This window comes from Carassius auratus, linkage group LG30F (assembly GCF_003368295.1).
Source record: "Carassius auratus strain Wakin linkage group LG30F, ASM336829v1, whole genome shotgun sequence".
NCBI lineage: Eukaryota > Metazoa > Chordata > Actinopteri > Cypriniformes > Cyprinidae > Carassius > Carassius auratus.
Window position 1 is genome coordinate 2,145,372 of NC_039294.1, and position 18,266 is coordinate 2,163,637.

Genomic DNA, 18,266 nt, shown 5'->3' on the forward strand with positions numbered 1-18,266 from the left:
TTAGAAATGTTCTTGATGCAGAATATTAAAGTATTTTAATTTAATATAAATTGTTAATCTGGCATACATCATAATGAATAATCAAAAACTGCTTTAGATGATCTGTAGTTATTCACGGCAGCATGCAATCTGTTTTTCTAGTCCCCTGTCAATCTGTAGTCAACTTTAACAGAGACACTCGTCAACAGCACTTGTGTCCTATCATCACATGACATCAGTTTAAAGCACATTTGTTAATGGAGCTTGTCATCAGATGGTCTTTTGCTGAGAGATATGGCTGCTCTTTTGACTGGACATTATTTCGCACATAGATAGCAGGCTGATTTTACTCTACAAGCACTCAGAAACAAACGTGATTTATGGGTGGATCTTATTTCATGAGTTGTGGAAGTTGTAAAGTTTAGTTTCACTTATAGCCTTTGTTTTTTTAAACAACCCAGGAAGGAAGGAAGGATCTCAGAGTTGATTTAATCACCTGTTTATTTATATATAAAAACTGTTTCTTTAAAAACATCCATAGGGACAGGAAAGCTCCCTTTAAAAATCACCTAATTTATTTTAATCACTTTTTTTTCTGTAAAAACATCCAAATGTATATAAAAGGTCCCTTAAGATTCACATAATGCATTATATATATAATTTATTTTGCTTTTGCTTTCTTTCTTTTTTTTACTTTAAAAACATCCTAATTTATTTACTTTCACTTTTTTAAATTCATTTCTTTTATTTTCTTTTGGTGAAAACATACAAAGGGATATAAAAGGTCCCTTAAAGATTCACATAATATATATATATATATATATATATATATATATATATATATATATATATATATATATATAATATATATATATAAATATTAAATTATTTTTAACCACTACAGAAACGCTTGAGTGCTGCCAGCGGACTCAGACAGGCTCGGATAGTTCCTCATAAGAAGGACTTCCTTTCTAGCTGTGAGCTTGATCAGATTCCCATCAGGAATTCCAGGCATTTTTCTGCAGCGTTCCTGGAGTTCCTCGCGACAGAAGCTTGTGGATAGTCCGCGGGCGGCGTGTAAGCGGCTCCCCACCACAGACCCCCTCCGTTCCTCCTCGGCCTCGCTGTCTCGCTCTCATGCTCATTCCCATCCCGGGTTGCCAGGGCACTGGCCAGAAATCCCTGCTCTCTGTAATGAGTCTGTGAGCGCCGGGATCAGCTGGGAACTCCAAGGGCCTTCTTGGGTTCATTTAGGGGGCAAAGGTGAGGCGTAAAACTCACTTTTGGCTTTAAAGGGTTTGATTGTCCTCAAGTGTCCCATTATTCAAGATTATTTATAATTTCATTTATATTATATACATAAAACTCCATTTTGGCTTTAAAGTCTGTCCCATTTGCAGCAGGATTCAGGAGAGAGCATTTTGGCACAGTGATTGAAAATCCACTGACCTGTTTGTAATCAATTCAACTCAATAAAATAAAATTACGTTTTTGTATTAATTTAATTAAATTGCTCTTTTAATATCTTTATTTATCACATATTTATAGAATTTTAAATATTTGTTTTCATGTATTTTATTTTTATTTATTTACATTTACATTACATTTACATTTAGTCATTTAGCAGATGCTTTTATCAAAGGGATTTACAGATGAAGACAGTAGAAGCAATCAAAAACAACAAAAAGAGCAATGATATATAAGTCCTATAACACTCTCAGTTAGCTTAAATGCAGAACACATAGCAAGGGCTTTTAAATAATATAATTAATAAAAAGAAAACAGATAGAATAAAAAAAGAATATATATATATATATATATATATAAATTTATTTTATATTATTGTATAGAAGCTGCATTTATTTATTTCTGTATGTATTTATTTATTGGTACTAGAAGATTTGTTATTTTAGTTTACTGAGAGGTTTTGTTTATATGATTTAGTTGATTTCTATTAAAGTTTATATATATATATATATATATATATATATATATATATATATATATATATATAATATATATATATATATATATATATATATATATACGCACACATGCACACACGCACACGCATGCATACATTTTTATTTTATTTATATTTACTGGACAAAATAAGAAAATCAAAAGGTAAACTTACTTAAGGTAAAGTTTTGCAGAATGTTGCTCACCAAATATTGATGCTGAAGCTTATGAACCGAAGAAGTGATACAGTAATAGTCAAATGCATGAAAAATACTAAAATGTTTGTGTATTGGCCTCTTGAGGACGAGATGTTATGCTTTAATTCTTTCCAATTCTACAGACTTGAGTAACTTTCATGAGTTACTTTGGTTTGACTGACGGAGAAATTGAACAGTGGAATCGATAAGGGTTCACAGGCCACAGGATGACATTATGGGAAAGCAAGCGTTCTGCCGATGATAACGCAGGGAAGAGAGCAGAGCGTCTAACTGTGTGAGCTTCATTAATTCCCTCAGTCCAGAAGCAGAATATCAACAGCCATCTGAGAGGTGCGGAAAGATCTGCCAAAAGCATATTAACAACGATTTGTGGAGGAAAAACTGTTGTGAATTCTTATGAAATCAGCCAACCTTTCTCAAATCCTCACAAAGGCCACGCCGCAATACCAAACTAATTTTTCACTTAAGGCACTTGTGAATCAAGCCGGCAAAGGTCGGCTCCCAAGGCAGCGCAGAAGAATGAAGACATTAAATGTGCTCTATGTATTGATTGGTTTGTTATTAGTTGGGGAGAGAGGAGGAGAATCAAGGCAGAGAAGTTGTGTGATGAACACCTGAGGTCTAAAGAGCATTCGACAATAAAAGCAGGATTTTGGATCTACAAACAACTGTTGACTGTTGATACTGAACTCATCATGGAGGCTTCCAGCTTGAAGTCCTTGAGTAAGATGTCTACAAAGAGACGATCACTGATAAAAGTGCTTTCTGAACAGCTGTGTGATTCTCTACTAGAGATTTCTATTATATTTCTATATATTTCAGATAAACGGTCTCTAAGCGGAAAACAAAAACCAATGGTCTCCTGTCTGACGGAGCTGATTTGGTCAGAATAAGCTGCAAGGTGGAAAAGATCATGTTCGGGGCAGATATGGGAAATTATTAATGCTAGACCTAAGCAAATTAAATGAGAGTTTTGCTTAGTCAAGTACCATTCATATACCTGTAACAAGGAGTCAGAGGCGTTCGGATCCAAGTGCAGAATTTTATTAAGAGAATGGTCATACAGGCAGAAATCAGGAATGGTGTCAGGTGTGTTAGGGATATCCAGAATCATGAACGGTAACAAACGGAGGTCGGAGCAGGCAGCAGAGAATCAGAGTGGGTAACACAATCCAAGATCAGACACGGGAAAAACGAACACAAGGGAAACTGCTCAGAAATGCTAGACAGGCTAAACAAGACTTTGCAGTGAGTGAGAGTGATTGTGCTGCTTTTATGTGTGTCTAAATGAGGTGCAGGTGTGGCAAGGAAATTGGCTGAAGAATGAGGTGCAGGTGTGGCAAGGTGATTGAGATGCAGTGACTCATGGGGAATGTAGTTTGGGTGTGGTGCAACAGTATGAGAGGTTCTAGTGTCCAAATGACATCTGGTGGTTGATGGGTGGAAAGGTCCTGAGTGGAGCGCCCTCTACTGAAGTTCATGGGCACTCCATCTAATGATCGTAACAATACCTCTATACAATTTGTTTGCATGTACTGTATAATAATTGTACAAGAACTGTATTCATTTATTTATTGTTTACTTTAAAAAAAAAAAAAAAAAAAAAAAGGTTTTTAATGATTTTTATTAAGCTTTTTTATTTGACCTGTTACTGACCTGTTAGTAAATAAAGTTAAACTGATTCAAAATGAGAAATGTGTCTTTGGTGAATAGCAGAAATAAAAAGTTTATTTAATAATATATATTTTGAATGACCTGTTCATTTGATTGCATCTATTGTGATCATTTGTACGTCGCTTTAAATAAACGACTATGCTAAATGATTAAATGTAAATGACATTGTTAATATTTTATTTCAAGTAATGTATTTTTTCTAGTTTTTTAAGATTCTGTTTTAGCTTTCATTGACAATATATCCTGAAAGAAGTCAATAAAATGATAAATAATACATAAAAAATTAATAATAATAATTTGTTAAAAACATTATTAAGTAGCATTTGTTTGATTACAAATACATTAAATGCAGCAATATTGTGAATACTATTTTTATACTATTATAATATATTATTATAAAATACATAATTTTATATTGCATTATAAATTATTATAATATTGCAAAAATATTATATTATACGATTATAAAATATCAATTTTAACTTTATTTTACAATAATAATATAATTATATTAAAAATTAAAATATCATTTATACATGTGATGGAAAACACACACTGTTTTGTAGACAAATTCTAGTCATTTGTATTTATTTATTTATTTTATTTAGGTTAAAGTTATTTTTTTACTTAAACAAAAAAAAAAAGGAAAATAAATAAAGAGATCCAAATGAAAGATTGATCTGATTCCAGGTGAGCTGGGAACGCTGTTTGTGAGAGAATGGGAGACAGAAAGCCTGTGGTCTTGCGGTATCAGCATCCACATGGTTTGCATTTCTCCAGATCCCACCAAGAATCTTCTCAGACAGAACAGGTCGACACGGAAATCCACATCAAGATACTGCAGGGGACAGAGTGGATTCCCAACTCTTATTAAAACATGCATTATATGCTGCTGGGATTACTGCAAGCTCGGATGAAGGAAACATTCTTCTGTTTGAGGAAAAGCAATGCAGATAAAAGATAATGATGGAGACAGATTTATGACTGATAACACAAGCATGGTCGCTGCCTTTTTAAACAACATCACTACAGAAGAGACTAAAACATTATATGTCTGAATCATGATGAGCTGAAGTCTCTTCTCATCCTCCACTGAAGCTTCTGCTTAATTCAGTTCAACTCTTAACTGCGTGGAGAGTCTGGGTAAATATTATCCTAAACTTCTCCACCTTCCTACAGCTGCAGACATCACCATGTTCACATGAAATGCTCTCGTGGAGTTCACCAAATAATGTGCAGTGTTCAGTTCATGTCACGCTGAACAACCAACACCTGTCATTTGTAGATGTGTGGAGGAAATAGAAAAGAGTCTTGTTTTTTAATAGTTAATGCATTGACTAACATGAACTAAAGATGGACAATATGTTTTGCAGCATTTATTTATCAATGTTAATTAATGGAAACGTTAATTGTCATGTTAGTTCACAGTAATTTAACCAATGTTAACAGATTAAAAAATATATTTTAATAATGTTTTAGTAAATGCTGAACTTAACGTTAACTTGTGTGTGTGTGTAAATACATCAAACATTATAAATATATATATAGAGAGAGAGAGAGAGAGGGAGAGAGAGATTTTGTTACATTATATTGCTGCCTGTTTTTTAGTTTGTATAATTTTTTATTATTATTTTAATTTATTAATCTATTAAAAAAGTATAAATAGGTATATTTTCACTTGCAAACGCCAGATTTCTTTTAGTAAATACTTTATTAATTAACCTCTTGATAATTTCTTGACTTCAGGCTAATTTTATTTATTTATTTTTTATTATTATTATAATTTTTTTTTAGGTTTATGTAACTTTTAAATATGTGACCCTGGACCACAAAAAAATAAAAAAAAATATTGATGTGTGGTTTGTAAGGAGGACAATATTTTGCTGAGATACATCTATTTCAAAATCTGGAATCTGAGGGAGCAAAAAATATCTAATTATTGAGAAAATTGCCTTTTAATTTGTCCAAATTAAGTTCTTAACAATTCAAATTACTAATCAAAAACTAATTTTTGACATATTTACAGTAGGACATTTACAAAATATCTTCACGGAACATAATCTTTACTTAATATCCTATTATTTGGCATAAAAGAAAAATGTAAACAATGTTTTTTTGGCTATTGCTACAAATATACCCCAGTTACTTAAGACTAGTTTTGTGCTCCAGGCTCACATACTGTATATTATACAAATGTGTGCATTTTAATAAGGTGGTCATGATACAGACATGTTGTTATATGTATATACAGCTTCAGCTGTGTTTGCTCCTCTGTTTTCAGGAAGATGCAGTATGATGTATGTCCCGTTGTTCTGCTGGTTTAATGAAAGGTGAGTTCTTCAGGCCCGAGTCATGTTTGCCTCCCGCCGCCGCTGCGCTGGGGGCACAGACAACAATCCCAGGATTCTGTGTGCTTTTGTCCGGAAATAACAGACACAAACGGGGGGTCAGACGCTGAGCTCTGGAATTTAGATGAAAGACGTGGTCTGCTGCGGCAGGTGGGGATGCTTAGCTTTAATCAAAAGATGATTGCTTTTGTTTGACTTCTTGTCTTTCAGTCTTGCGCTTCAGGTCAGACGTGAGCTGTGACTCCAGTTCCAAAGGTGAACCTGCGATCAAATTGAATTTCTTTTCCCAATGTACACTGTACAAAATGTTTATGATTTTATAAAAAGCAAAAGTAAAACACATGGAAAATATGAAACACCCTATCATTTGCAGTGAAAATTATAATTTGATATAACAAGACAATACACTAAATTATATGGTAAAATATTAAAATAGATTTTAATGTGAATGTTTTAATGTTTTGTGATGAAATTGATGTACAGTGTACCTAACCAACCAACATTTTTTTAAATGTTTTTGAAGGAAGTCTCTTTTGCTCAACCCGGCTTGATTTATGTGATCACAAATACAGTAAAAACTGTAATATTATGAAATATTATTATTAGTATTTAAAATAACTATTTTCTTTTAAAACATAATTTAATTCTGTCATGCTCAGCTGTATTTTCAGCATCATTTCTCCAGTCTTCAGTGTCACATGATTCTTCAGAAATCATTCTAATATAACGATTTGTTACATTTGTTTGAAACTGTTACATTTTTTTTTTTCAGGATTCTTTGATGAATAGAATGTTCAGAAGAGCAGCATTTATTTGAAACAGAAATCTTTTGTAACATAAATGTCTTTTCTTTCACTTTTAAATTGAATGCATCATTGCTGAATAAAAGTATTTAGTCCTTTAAAAAAAATGTAATGATGAGTGCAGCTTTTGTGCTTGCATTATCATACTCCAAACTGGGCAAGACATGGTTTTTATCACACCCTTGAGATGTGCTGCTTGTAATTGCTGTTGTAATCTGTTATAAATCTGTTATATCTACATGCACATATAGCACTTGTATGTCTTGAGTTCCCAGGTGAATGCGTGTTTCTTTCCCATGATCCCAGATCTTGATCTAAGGGCTCTATATCCCTGACTGAACATCCAGTGAGGCCTCTCTAGATCCCTGCAGATGTTCCTCTCTCTATCCTCTTCATCCAGGGCTCTCAGGTCTAAAAGTCTTGGCTATAGATCTGCTTCAGTTGAACAATGGACTATATTTTTACCACAAAAAAAAAAAAAAAAAAAAAAATGCATCTATACAGACAATTCACTGCAAGTTCCAGCTGAAATGAACACTATAGCAGTAAAATGGCAACAACTTTTATTCTTTACACACAAATTATTATTATGGTGGCAGACTGCTAGTTAATAAATACTTAATTAATTTGCACAATACCAAATCATGACCTCAAAATACTTGATTTTCACATTTCTGCTTTTTGCATCAAAGCTCCATCCGTATATATATATATATATATATATATATATGAAAACCATCTACAGGTTTCATAAGGAAATTTTCCATTGCACAAAATCTTCTTTATAGAAAGAAAAATGATTTTTTTATTATTATTTTTTTTTTGATTTTTTAAATGTTCTACACTCTTAAAAATAAATGTTCTTTATCGGCATTGATGGTTCCATCCCTGGAAGGTTCTTTGGGGAAGAAAACTTTTTTTCCTATTAAACTGCTGTGAAAACCCTGTATTTGAACCTTTATTTTTAAGAGTGTTCATACTTGTTGCCATACGGCGTTTTGCAGAAAATGTGACCAAAGGCACATATTTCCAATGATAATGTGTTGGGATTCCTCTAACCGGCCTCACAGAAGCTTCTGTAGAATACAGAAAGAAGAACAGAATTGCCCAGAGGTCAGTAGCGTTTGTGAAGCTCCAACCTGAACTCTGTGAAGCTTTTGCCAAGGTAGTAGGTTTCAATCCAAGTTTTTCTCTGTGCCAAAAGCCCCAGAGTTCCTTCATTTCAGAGCTTCCCGAGTTCCTGACCCCAAGCCCATCTCCACCTTGAGCTCACGTGAGACAAGGCCCCGGTCTTATCAAACAGGCTTTTGTTCTCCATGGCTTGGCTTGGTCTCAGAGGATGAGAGATGCAGTTAATACCCAGGGAAGTGGCCCTAATCGCCCGGCGCTATTACTGCGGCCAATATCAGACGAGATGACAGACTTATTGATTCCAGCGCTGCAGGTGGACACAGGTGACTTCCCCCCTCCACGGTCTCAGGTTTGATCTCCGCTCGGCTGGGCAGGAACAGCTCCGTCTCACCTGCGTCGTGTCCATCTCTGACCATTAGCTCCACAACTGAACTTAAGCCCTCAAGTGGTCTGATGACTCCTGAGTGTACAGCTGACTGAGACGCTGCTGCAGTCTGGGGCTTCAGATTCTTCTGAACGTCAGGATTTAAAGGTGCACTCTGCAATTTTGTGCTAATAATAATAATAAATAAAAAAATGTTACAAAACATTACACTAAACAGCACAGAAATTAACGAGTAAACATGAAACATAAAAAACATGATAAAAAAAAACCATGGTCATCAACAATAATCCTCATTTTTGTAATTCTGATTATAAAAAGGGATAAGAAGACTAGTAAAAAAAATTATAAAGTAGTTAATCTGTTTATTCTGTTAGTTAAATTAAAGTGATTTTTTTTTTAAGAAAAATAATTTTAATTATAAAATTTAGTATATTAAAAACATGTAGTGATATGTCAAGGTAATGCATTATATATCACTGTAAAAAAAGAAAAGAAAAAAAATATATGTGTGTGTGTGTGTGTGTGTGTGTGTGTGTGTGTGTGTGTGTGTGTGTGTGTGCGTGCATGCATGTGTGTGTGTGTGTGTGTGTGTGTTTGTGTGTTATGATGGTGAAAATGATGAAAGACAATGTGGCGACCAGACAAGTGATAAATAAAATATCTATGCAAGTAACCATTCCCAAAAGAAAAAAAATAATAATAATAATAAATAATGAGTTGTGAATAAATGATGAAAATAGACTTTAGAATAAGCTTTTATTTATTTTGGGGGTTTAAAAAAGTGTACAAATTATTCAGTAAAAACCTGTTAATATGTTAACTGTAAGTGATCTTACCATATACAGAGTGGTAAAAAAAAAAAGTTGTTTGCATATAAATTGAGAAAATTTTGACAAAATGCATGTCTATTGTTTTATGCTGAAACCAATGAATGTGCAGTGAAAGCAATGGATTCCATGTTTCATGTAATTATGGGATTTGTGTGATGTCTGCCAGCTTATGTTATTGCTTTCCTCAAAAAAATGCAATACAAATAAGAAGAAAAAAAACAATGAAGAAATATATATATATAAATTTACTGTGTGAAGCAACAGTCAGTAAGCAAACATCATGCTGACAGTTGTAATTACAGGGTCATATTGGGATGGCAATAGGCCATAATAGTCAAAAGTTGGCTCTTTTTTTAGATTTAACATTAAAATAAAGTCATCGAAATATGAAGCATCAAAGAAAAATGGTGACCAAGAAAATATAAAATATGTAGAACAAATGCAACCATCTGAGCTTTTTCTTTGTTTAGATTCCAGGTCTGCTCAGTCCAGACATTCATCAACCAACTTTATGAACTTTTACAATATTACTATCTTCACAAGTGTTTTACTTGTTTGTTTGCATAGAAATTCATACACAGGCACAATAACATCCACAAAACTAATTTAAGTTTAGACATTTAAGTGAAAGAGTTTAGATCAAAGCATCATGAGAGACATGCATTCAGTCAAGTTTCTCCATAGCTGAGTTAGTTTAATGCATCTTGCATCACTTCGCTTTAACCTACAGTAACACAAGAAATAAAAGAATAAAGAGAATACATTCAATAGTCTCCTTCTACACTAAAGTAGATGCAGCTTCACGAGGCACATGTGTTTCTGATCAAATCACTGTGTAATAGTGCCATATTAGTTCTCCAGAAGAGGTGTTAGTGACCTGCGGATCAGTAGGAGCTAGCGTGAGCAGTCTGGGCGAGCGTGCACGCTAAGTGTTGGCAAGGTCTCTCTTGAGCTATGCCAGGTTTTGTGCTTCACTCGCTGTCTGTCAGTAAGGGTGAGATTGCCGGTAGGAATATAATCATACACCATTGTGCTTCCCTGAGATCTATAATGGAAGCCCATTGAGTTTTCTGTCACCGCTGGCCTTGATAGTGTGTCCATCAAAATATTGATTCAGTGGGATATGTAATGGCACATTGATTTTCTGCTGAAGGTGAGGAGTGATGTACAGAAGCCTTTTCGTTTCTGCCGCACGACTCAGTCAAACCTCTGGACGCTCATTCTTTGAGTTGAGGGAAGGGATTTTTTATTGTTTTATGGCTATTGAGCTTCAGAAAAGGTTATAGTTGGTGTTATATTAATCTTTAAACCAACTTTGAGAATGGAGAGACAGAAACTGACTTCCCCAGAGAAGAAGATATTGCTCATCAGGAGGATTCACAATCAAGTTTGTCTGAGATGTTTCTCCTAAAATTCCTTAGTAGAAATAAAAACACAAGGAAACAGTTGATGTACAGAAAAAGTGTACTTATGAAATAAACGTGGATTGCAGCTCAGATCATTAAGTTCAGAAATGTTTGAGTACAAAGGGGATCGGGGTAAAACTCAAATGTTGAAAAATTAAATTTAAATAGTATATATCATTTCAGTTTTATATAATTAAAATATATTTTAGCAACGTTTCCTATTAAAATCTAATTAAAATAATTAAAGCTCAAACAACTATTAAAATAATAAATAAAAAACTAATAAATAAAATGAATATAATGTTAAAAATTACAACAACAACAAAGAAAGAGCAGTTTGTATGGGGTAATTATTATTTTTTTTAATCACAAAGTTTAATAGCAGCAGTTGAAAATATATGTGTTGACCATATATAAAAATAATAAATAGTCACCTTTGTCCTAGTTCCAGAAAGATTCAATATAGTGAGTGAGTGAGTGAGTAATATCAAAGTCCTTTTATATTGTCTCTGGTAATATGCGGGGCTTCTGATTCATAATCAGCATTATCAGCTGACTTAATCGTTCTATATTTGAAAACTAAATGAGTTCAGTTACACTCTGACAGCTGACGATTTTATTAGACATAAAGCTATATTTCATAACAACTGCAGTGATGTTAAAAGTCAAAGTCAACATGGACAGCGTTGTTTATATTAGTATCGCCATATTATATTTATTTTGCTTATGTTAGTTTCTCCATGAACGAAGAATAGCATAAATAAATAATGCTTTTTTAAAAATCTGTTTAATTTTTTTAGCTGTTGAATTTTTTTTTTTTTTTTTACTGATTAAATTAATTTAAACTGATCACACATACAAACTGGCTGTTGCTGTACTGATGCGCTTATCCTTTAGCGCCACCTGCTGAGCATTTTTTTAAATACATAAATTCATAATTTTTTATTAAGACCACAGCAACCTACAAAACCTGAAGGACCAGTCTGAACATGTTCAAACATTATTTAAATAGCACCATAAGGCTTGCTGTGGTTGATATCTCAAGAGAATATCCTTACTGAAGGCCTTTAGGAGTATAGCCCACCTGAAGGTTTTCTACTTGTTATAGCAGATTAATACTAACATTTAAGAAGTAATTTTAAAATAAAAGTTATAATAATAATAGCAACAATAACGAGTATTTTGTTGTTGTTGTTGTTTTATTGATACTTTGACAAAATTACGTCTACAACAATGACCACAAACACTATGCATAGCCTAGCTTTTATTTCTTTTTAGTATTATTATTCTTTTTTTTCATTTTATTTTATGTTTTGCATCTCATTGGTGTTTATAAATTTAAATGAATATAAATTATTTTAAGTTCAGCCTTTTTGTAGTTTATTTCTCGCTCCTCTTTTGTGTTCTTTCCTTTTATTTTATTTTCTTTTTAATATTTTTTTGTAAATGTATTTGATCACACCTCCGTGTCACTGTTTTTGTTGTCTACAGTACAGCTGCACTGAAAAAAACGTCAATCTGGCACTCAGCGGAAAAGTAGGCGTGTTTGTTTACATTTCTTCCTGCACCACGCGACTGTGCGTGATGACGTTAGCTGCACGCAGCGCTCGGGCTTTCGGAAGAGAGAAGGCAAGTTAGCTTTCAGAAAACCGGACTAAAATCATGCAAAAAACGGTGAGACGGAACTTTTTATTATATTGCGAGTGAGGCAGAACACTGTACTAATATTTACGCGTCTCCTTCACGAACAACAAGGTCTCTGTCGCCTGTTAACATCCATAAAGTCTCTTGATACGCTAGCTAGCAGGTTAGCCTGATCTCTGACATACTGAACTGTGAATTTTGACAGTTAACTAGTTTCAAAGACAACGTTAGCTTATTTCCAAAATGCGCTTAAAAACAAACTTTGAGAACCGTGAGCTGGATAAGCTCAATAACTTAATGAAATAACATAGGCTGAATAGAAATATTTACTTAACATTATTGCATAAACAGCAGCAGCCTAATGATTTTCCTACTTAAAACGTAGATAACACTGGGATAAATATTAAAATACATTTTATATTGATATTTTCTACTACAGATATTTGCTAGAACAGTATGAGTTTGAGCAGACTATCCTGACGGCACAATTATACAATCATTAGCAAACAAAAATTTTATAAAAGTTTTAAATAAATGTTAATAAAATCAAACACTGAAAATAATACTGAATAATAATGCCATACAATTACATGGAATTGAACAGAAATATTTACATAACATAAATGCACAAATAACAACAGACGTGATTATTCTGTTAAACAAATAGATAACATTGGGATAAATATTATATGTGACCCTGGAGCACAAAAGCAGTCTTAAATAGCACAGGTATATCTGTAGCAATAGCCAAAAATACACTGCATGAGTCAAAGTGATAGATTTTTCTTTAAGCCAAAAATCATTAGGATATTAAGTAAAGATTATGTTCCATGAAGTTATTTAGTACATTTTCTACTGTAAATATATCAAAACTTAATTTTTGAGTAGTAATATACATTGCAAAGGACTTCATTTGGACAACTTTAAAGGCGATTTTCTCAGTATTTAGATTTTTTTGAAATGCTCATATTCCAGATTTTCAAATAGTCGTATCTCGGCCAAAAACCATACATCAATGGAAAGCTTATTTATTCAGCTTTAATATGATGTATAAATCTCAAAAACTGACCCGTAGGACTAGTTTTGTGGTCCAGGGACACATATTAATGTTTGTTATATTGCAAAGTGGTATATTAGCACTGAGTTTGACCAGACAGTGAAGCTTATTTATGTGGCTTTCCAATTATGCAATCATTTGCATTTTGTAATTTGCATGTAGCATAGGTTTTTTTTACAGTATAGATGATTTTGACTCGTAAGCTGATCAACCCTGCCTTTCTCACATCTCAGAGTGTTTAGATTCTGCATAACCATGGAGACTGATGCACACTCCTTCCATGTGGAGTTCCCGGATTTTTCCTGCTCGCTCCTGAAGAAGCTGAACCAGCAGCGGCAGAGAGGGCAGCTGTGTGACCTCATCGTGTCCATCGGCGGGCATCAGTTTCGCGCCCACCGTGCGGTTCTGGCCGCCAGCTCTCCGTACTTCTGCGATCAGGTGCTGTTGAAGAACAGCGCCCGCGTGGTGCTGCCGGACGTCATGCATCCATGCGTTTTCGAGCAGCTCCTGTTGTCGTGCTACACGGGAGGGCTTTCAGTGCCGGCCGAAGATGTGGTTTCCTTCTTAACAGCTGCGAGCTTCCTGCAGATGTGGCACGTGGTAGACAAATGCACTGAGCTTCTGGAAGTGGGGAAGAAAAACCGGATCGACCATGGATCGTCTCCAAAAGGTGATGGTTATGCCACTGATAGTGAGGACGCTGGTCAGACTGCAGGTCAGGGAGAAGATCTAGCCGATCTAGATCCTGCTTCAGGTCCAGGGGCTTTAGAAAGCACTGGCTGTTCGTCTCCAGATGATCCGAGCAGTGAGAATGGATCAGATGCAATGGAAAACCAGTGCTCTAGACCGGCCTACGTGCCGCAGAGCATAATGGGACACAGAAAGAAGGTGCATATAAAATCAGAAAGGCAGAATCGAGATGCTTGCGGCAGCTTGTTAGGCGCCGAACACGGCGTAAACGATCCAGACGATCCGAACATGGCAGAGGATTGTTTTGATGAGAAACTAGTGGAGTGCTTGGATCGAGACTGCTCTTATGAAGAGCCGTTAGACTTCTACGGGACCTCCATGGAGAGCTTTTCGCAAGCCTCGGATGAGTTTTCCAACCCGACGTCCAGGGAGAAACTCCAGCTCGAAGGAGGTGCTGATGTTTCTAAAGAGGAGACGCCGGATGACGGCGGCTTAAAGGAGCAGACCTCTCACTCAGGCTTCGCTTCGGTGGTTTACAAGCTCTATCCGTGCCAGTGCGGCAAAAGTTTCACGCACAAGAGCCAGAGGGACCGGCACATGAGCATGCATCTGGGTCTGAGGCCGTTCGGTTGCGCCGTTTGCGGCAAAAGCTTCAAGATGAAGCATCACCTGGTGGGCCACATGAAGATCCACACAGGCATCAAACCCTACGAGTGCAGCCTGTGCTCCAAACGCTTCATGTGGAGAGACAGCTTCAACCGACATACCTCCACGTGTGCACGGGCCCATCAGACCCGACGGGCGTCTCAGATCTGCTAGAGGAACCTCAGCATGCAAGCATCCTTTACCTGAATGCCAAACTAGCCACTGTACACTGCAGAGTTATTTTAAACAAGCACCTCAGTTTTGAACAGAGGCCTTCTGTTCAGTTCATTTGTTCAGGTGTAAAGTATCGGACAAAAGTTGGGAAAAACTGCATTTTAGGTAATGTTTTTAGAAGATACTCATGTTCACCAAGGCTGTGTTAAGGAATCAAAACAAATACAGGAAAAGCAGTACATTTGTGAAATATTATTACATTATTTTATTATTGAATATGTTTTAAAATGTCATTTATTCCTGTAATGCAGATCTGTATTTTCAGCATCATTCCTCAGGTCTTCAGCGTCACATGATCTTCAGAAATCATTCTGATATGCTGATTTGTTGCTCGAGAAACATTTCTGATTATTATCAATGGTGAAAACAGTTTTTTATATTTTTGTGGAAACTGTTATAAATAACCATTCAGATTTTTTTTATTATTATTGAAATTAACAAGCATGCATTCCAGTATATTGATCAAAAGTAAAGACATTAAGTTTGTTACATAAGATTTTTATTTCAAATAAATGCTTTGAACTTTTGTTCAATAAAGAAATTCTAAAAATATGCAATATGTTTTCCACAAAAATCATAACTGTTTACAACACTGATAATACTATTATTAATAACTGAGCAGCAGTTCATCATATTATTCTGATTTCTGAAGATCATGTGACACTGAAGACTGAGTAATGATGCTGAAAATTCACCTCTGCATCATAAGAATAATAATAATAATTAAAAAGTATGCGTTACAATAGAAAACAGTTGTTAAACCGTTGTTTTACTGTATTTTTAATGAAATAATGCAGCCTCGGTGAGCAGAAGAGACTTCTTTAAGACAACATGAATTATTTCAGACTTTTGACCGATTGATATTAAGTCAACAGATCTTCTTAATGGAGGTTGTTGTAGTAAAATTTCATGTTGACTTCAATGTCATTCTAAAGTCTCCACATTCTACACTAGTCACAAGTCACCAGTCGTAATATTCAGGGTTTAAGACTCACGAAGCGCTTTGGAGTTTAAACAAGGTTTATCTTCTGTAAATAGAACTGTTCCCCGATGCAGCATTATGCTGGATATAATTTGCTTGATTTGAGCTGGATTCAGTGTTTGGCATCAACTCTATTGTGACCAGAGTGTTTCCAATAGGATTTCACAGAGACCAGCACTGGTTTCAGATGCTAAATCTGTTCTAATCCATTTCAGGCTCTAAAAGTCAACAGATTTATTAGGAGGATTTTGAAGGGAAAAAGTCAAATCAATTCTTACATAATGCTGCATTAATGGCATTGACATTTTCATCTCCTTCTGCAAACAGTGTTTATGTATGTGATGTTCATTTTGTCAAATGTTTTATAATGTGCCATAATTGTAAAATATTATTAATGTCATCTCTATATGGGCGAATCTTGTTAAAACATGTCCAGGTCATATCACACACACACACACACACAATATTTTGCATAAAGATATTGAACCTTATTCAGCACTTATATTATTGTAATTTGATTCACCGTTTCATTTGTTTGTAATTCTCAGTATTTTAAATGGGGATTCTCATTATAGTCTTATTACTGTAATACAGTAATGGAGATTAATCCTTTTTAGTCGCAATTTTTTAATATCTTATGATCGTTTTGCTAGTAAAAAAGGCTTTTTCTGTATGCAAATTATGACTATATATTGCCATCAGTTCATTTTTGTTTTTGTTTTGGTGGGGGGGGGGTGAAATATGACCTTGAATATGATCTTGATGTGTTTTTAAAATGAATCTGTATAGTATTGAAGTAAAGTGTATTTAAGAGAGAGACCTCAAAGCACAGCCACCTGTAAATAACAAATGTTAGTGAAATGAACAAGAAAACATCTTTATTGTTTTACTTCACAAAGCCATTTCATGCAAATGTCAAAAAAGAGCACAAAAAGCAACCTCTAAAAAGTGAAAGGGCTGTAAAACTCGTGTTCAGGAGGGTTGGGTGTCTGGCTTCGTTCAGTAGTCTGGTATTAACTGCAAACCTCTGTCACAACGATAACCTCGGATGCTGTGGTATTCAGTAGTTTGAGATGGTGCATGGAATTCAATCAGTGCTTAATTAGAACAAAATGTAAGCTAATTATATTATAGTTTTAGATCGAATAAATAGGGGTTTTCTTAGAATATTGAATTCTACCTGAAAGTGTTGTAAGCTAGTAGAACACTCTAAAGAGCATTTCAAACATGTTGTTTTGGCAGTTGCCAAGTATTTGTGAATTGTACTATAGAAATAATGTTTAGATTATGTTTTGTTAAATTTTTATTATGAATGTGCAAATTTCTATATGCCTCAAACAGAACAAACAAGTGACAATCATGGAAGCAGAAACAGAATATTTAACAGTTAAGTGAGCAGTACGGTTAAAAATCACCTCTCAGTAGTCAAAGTCAATCAGACTGAATATTAATGGAAAATAAAATCAGCCATGTATTAAATTCTTTGTCAGTTTTTTTTTTCTCAATAAAATTTTAAATAATTTAATACATGGTATATGTGTATGTATCTTATACTATAATGTGGTAAAATATATGTGATTATTATATTTCTTTTTTAAATTAGAAATGGTTATATAAAACTATATATTCTCAAGTGACCAAATTTTCTTAATTGAAAGAGTTTTAGGACGACGGATCACTACCTCAACAGGACTGTCATGATTTCTGGTGGCACCATTTCTGTTGTGGTCTCTTCTTATAGAAGAACTTTGTGAGATTTGTACAAAAATGTGTTTAGCAATAAATGTTCTATTTGTACTGGACATCCTGTTTTATTGCACGAAAAACATTTAATTTTGTGTTTGAGTTGCAAGTCAGACACTAGATGGCAGTCTCAACTGACTTTTTATATTGTAAACGTAAAAACATTTGAGGTACTTTGATGTTATACACATACAAACACACACATCACGTAAACACCGAAAATATTTAGCTTTTATTTTAAAGAGTATCTGGCGTTAACGTACTGCTTATAAAGTTGACTAAAAAAGCATCACAAAAATTGATTATTTATTAAATTATGTAATTTAGTTAAAACTATAATAGGATTGGTTAAATGTTAAAAAGTGTTAAATTACAGAGGAAGACATCACTGTTGCTCAGATGCACCTGCGCGTCCTCTTCAAATTCACATAGACCCCCTATGCTTCAGCGCGATTGGCTAGCGCTCCGTGGTGGGCGGGGTTTAGTGTCGGTATAACGCGTGTGATTGGGTAGTTGACCTGCCCATCAGATCAAA

The 18,266-nt window shown here is 34.5% G+C and overlaps 1 protein-coding gene across 1 annotated transcript; it reads left to right on the forward strand.

Moving 5' to 3' along the window:
- Positions 1-12,314: 12,314 nt before the first annotated feature.
- Positions 12,315-15,169, forward strand: LOC113068016 (zinc finger and BTB domain-containing protein 43). The gene is made up of 2 exons (XM_026240568.1): positions 12,315-12,410; positions 13,671-15,169. The coding sequence occupies exon 2, from the start codon at positions 13,693-13,695 to the stop codon at positions 14,944-14,946; it is 1,254 nt and encodes a 417-aa protein (XP_026096353.1). The 5' UTR covers positions 12,315-12,410; positions 13,671-13,692; the 3' UTR covers positions 14,947-15,169.
- The last annotated feature ends 3,097 nt before the right edge of the window (positions 15,170-18,266 follow it).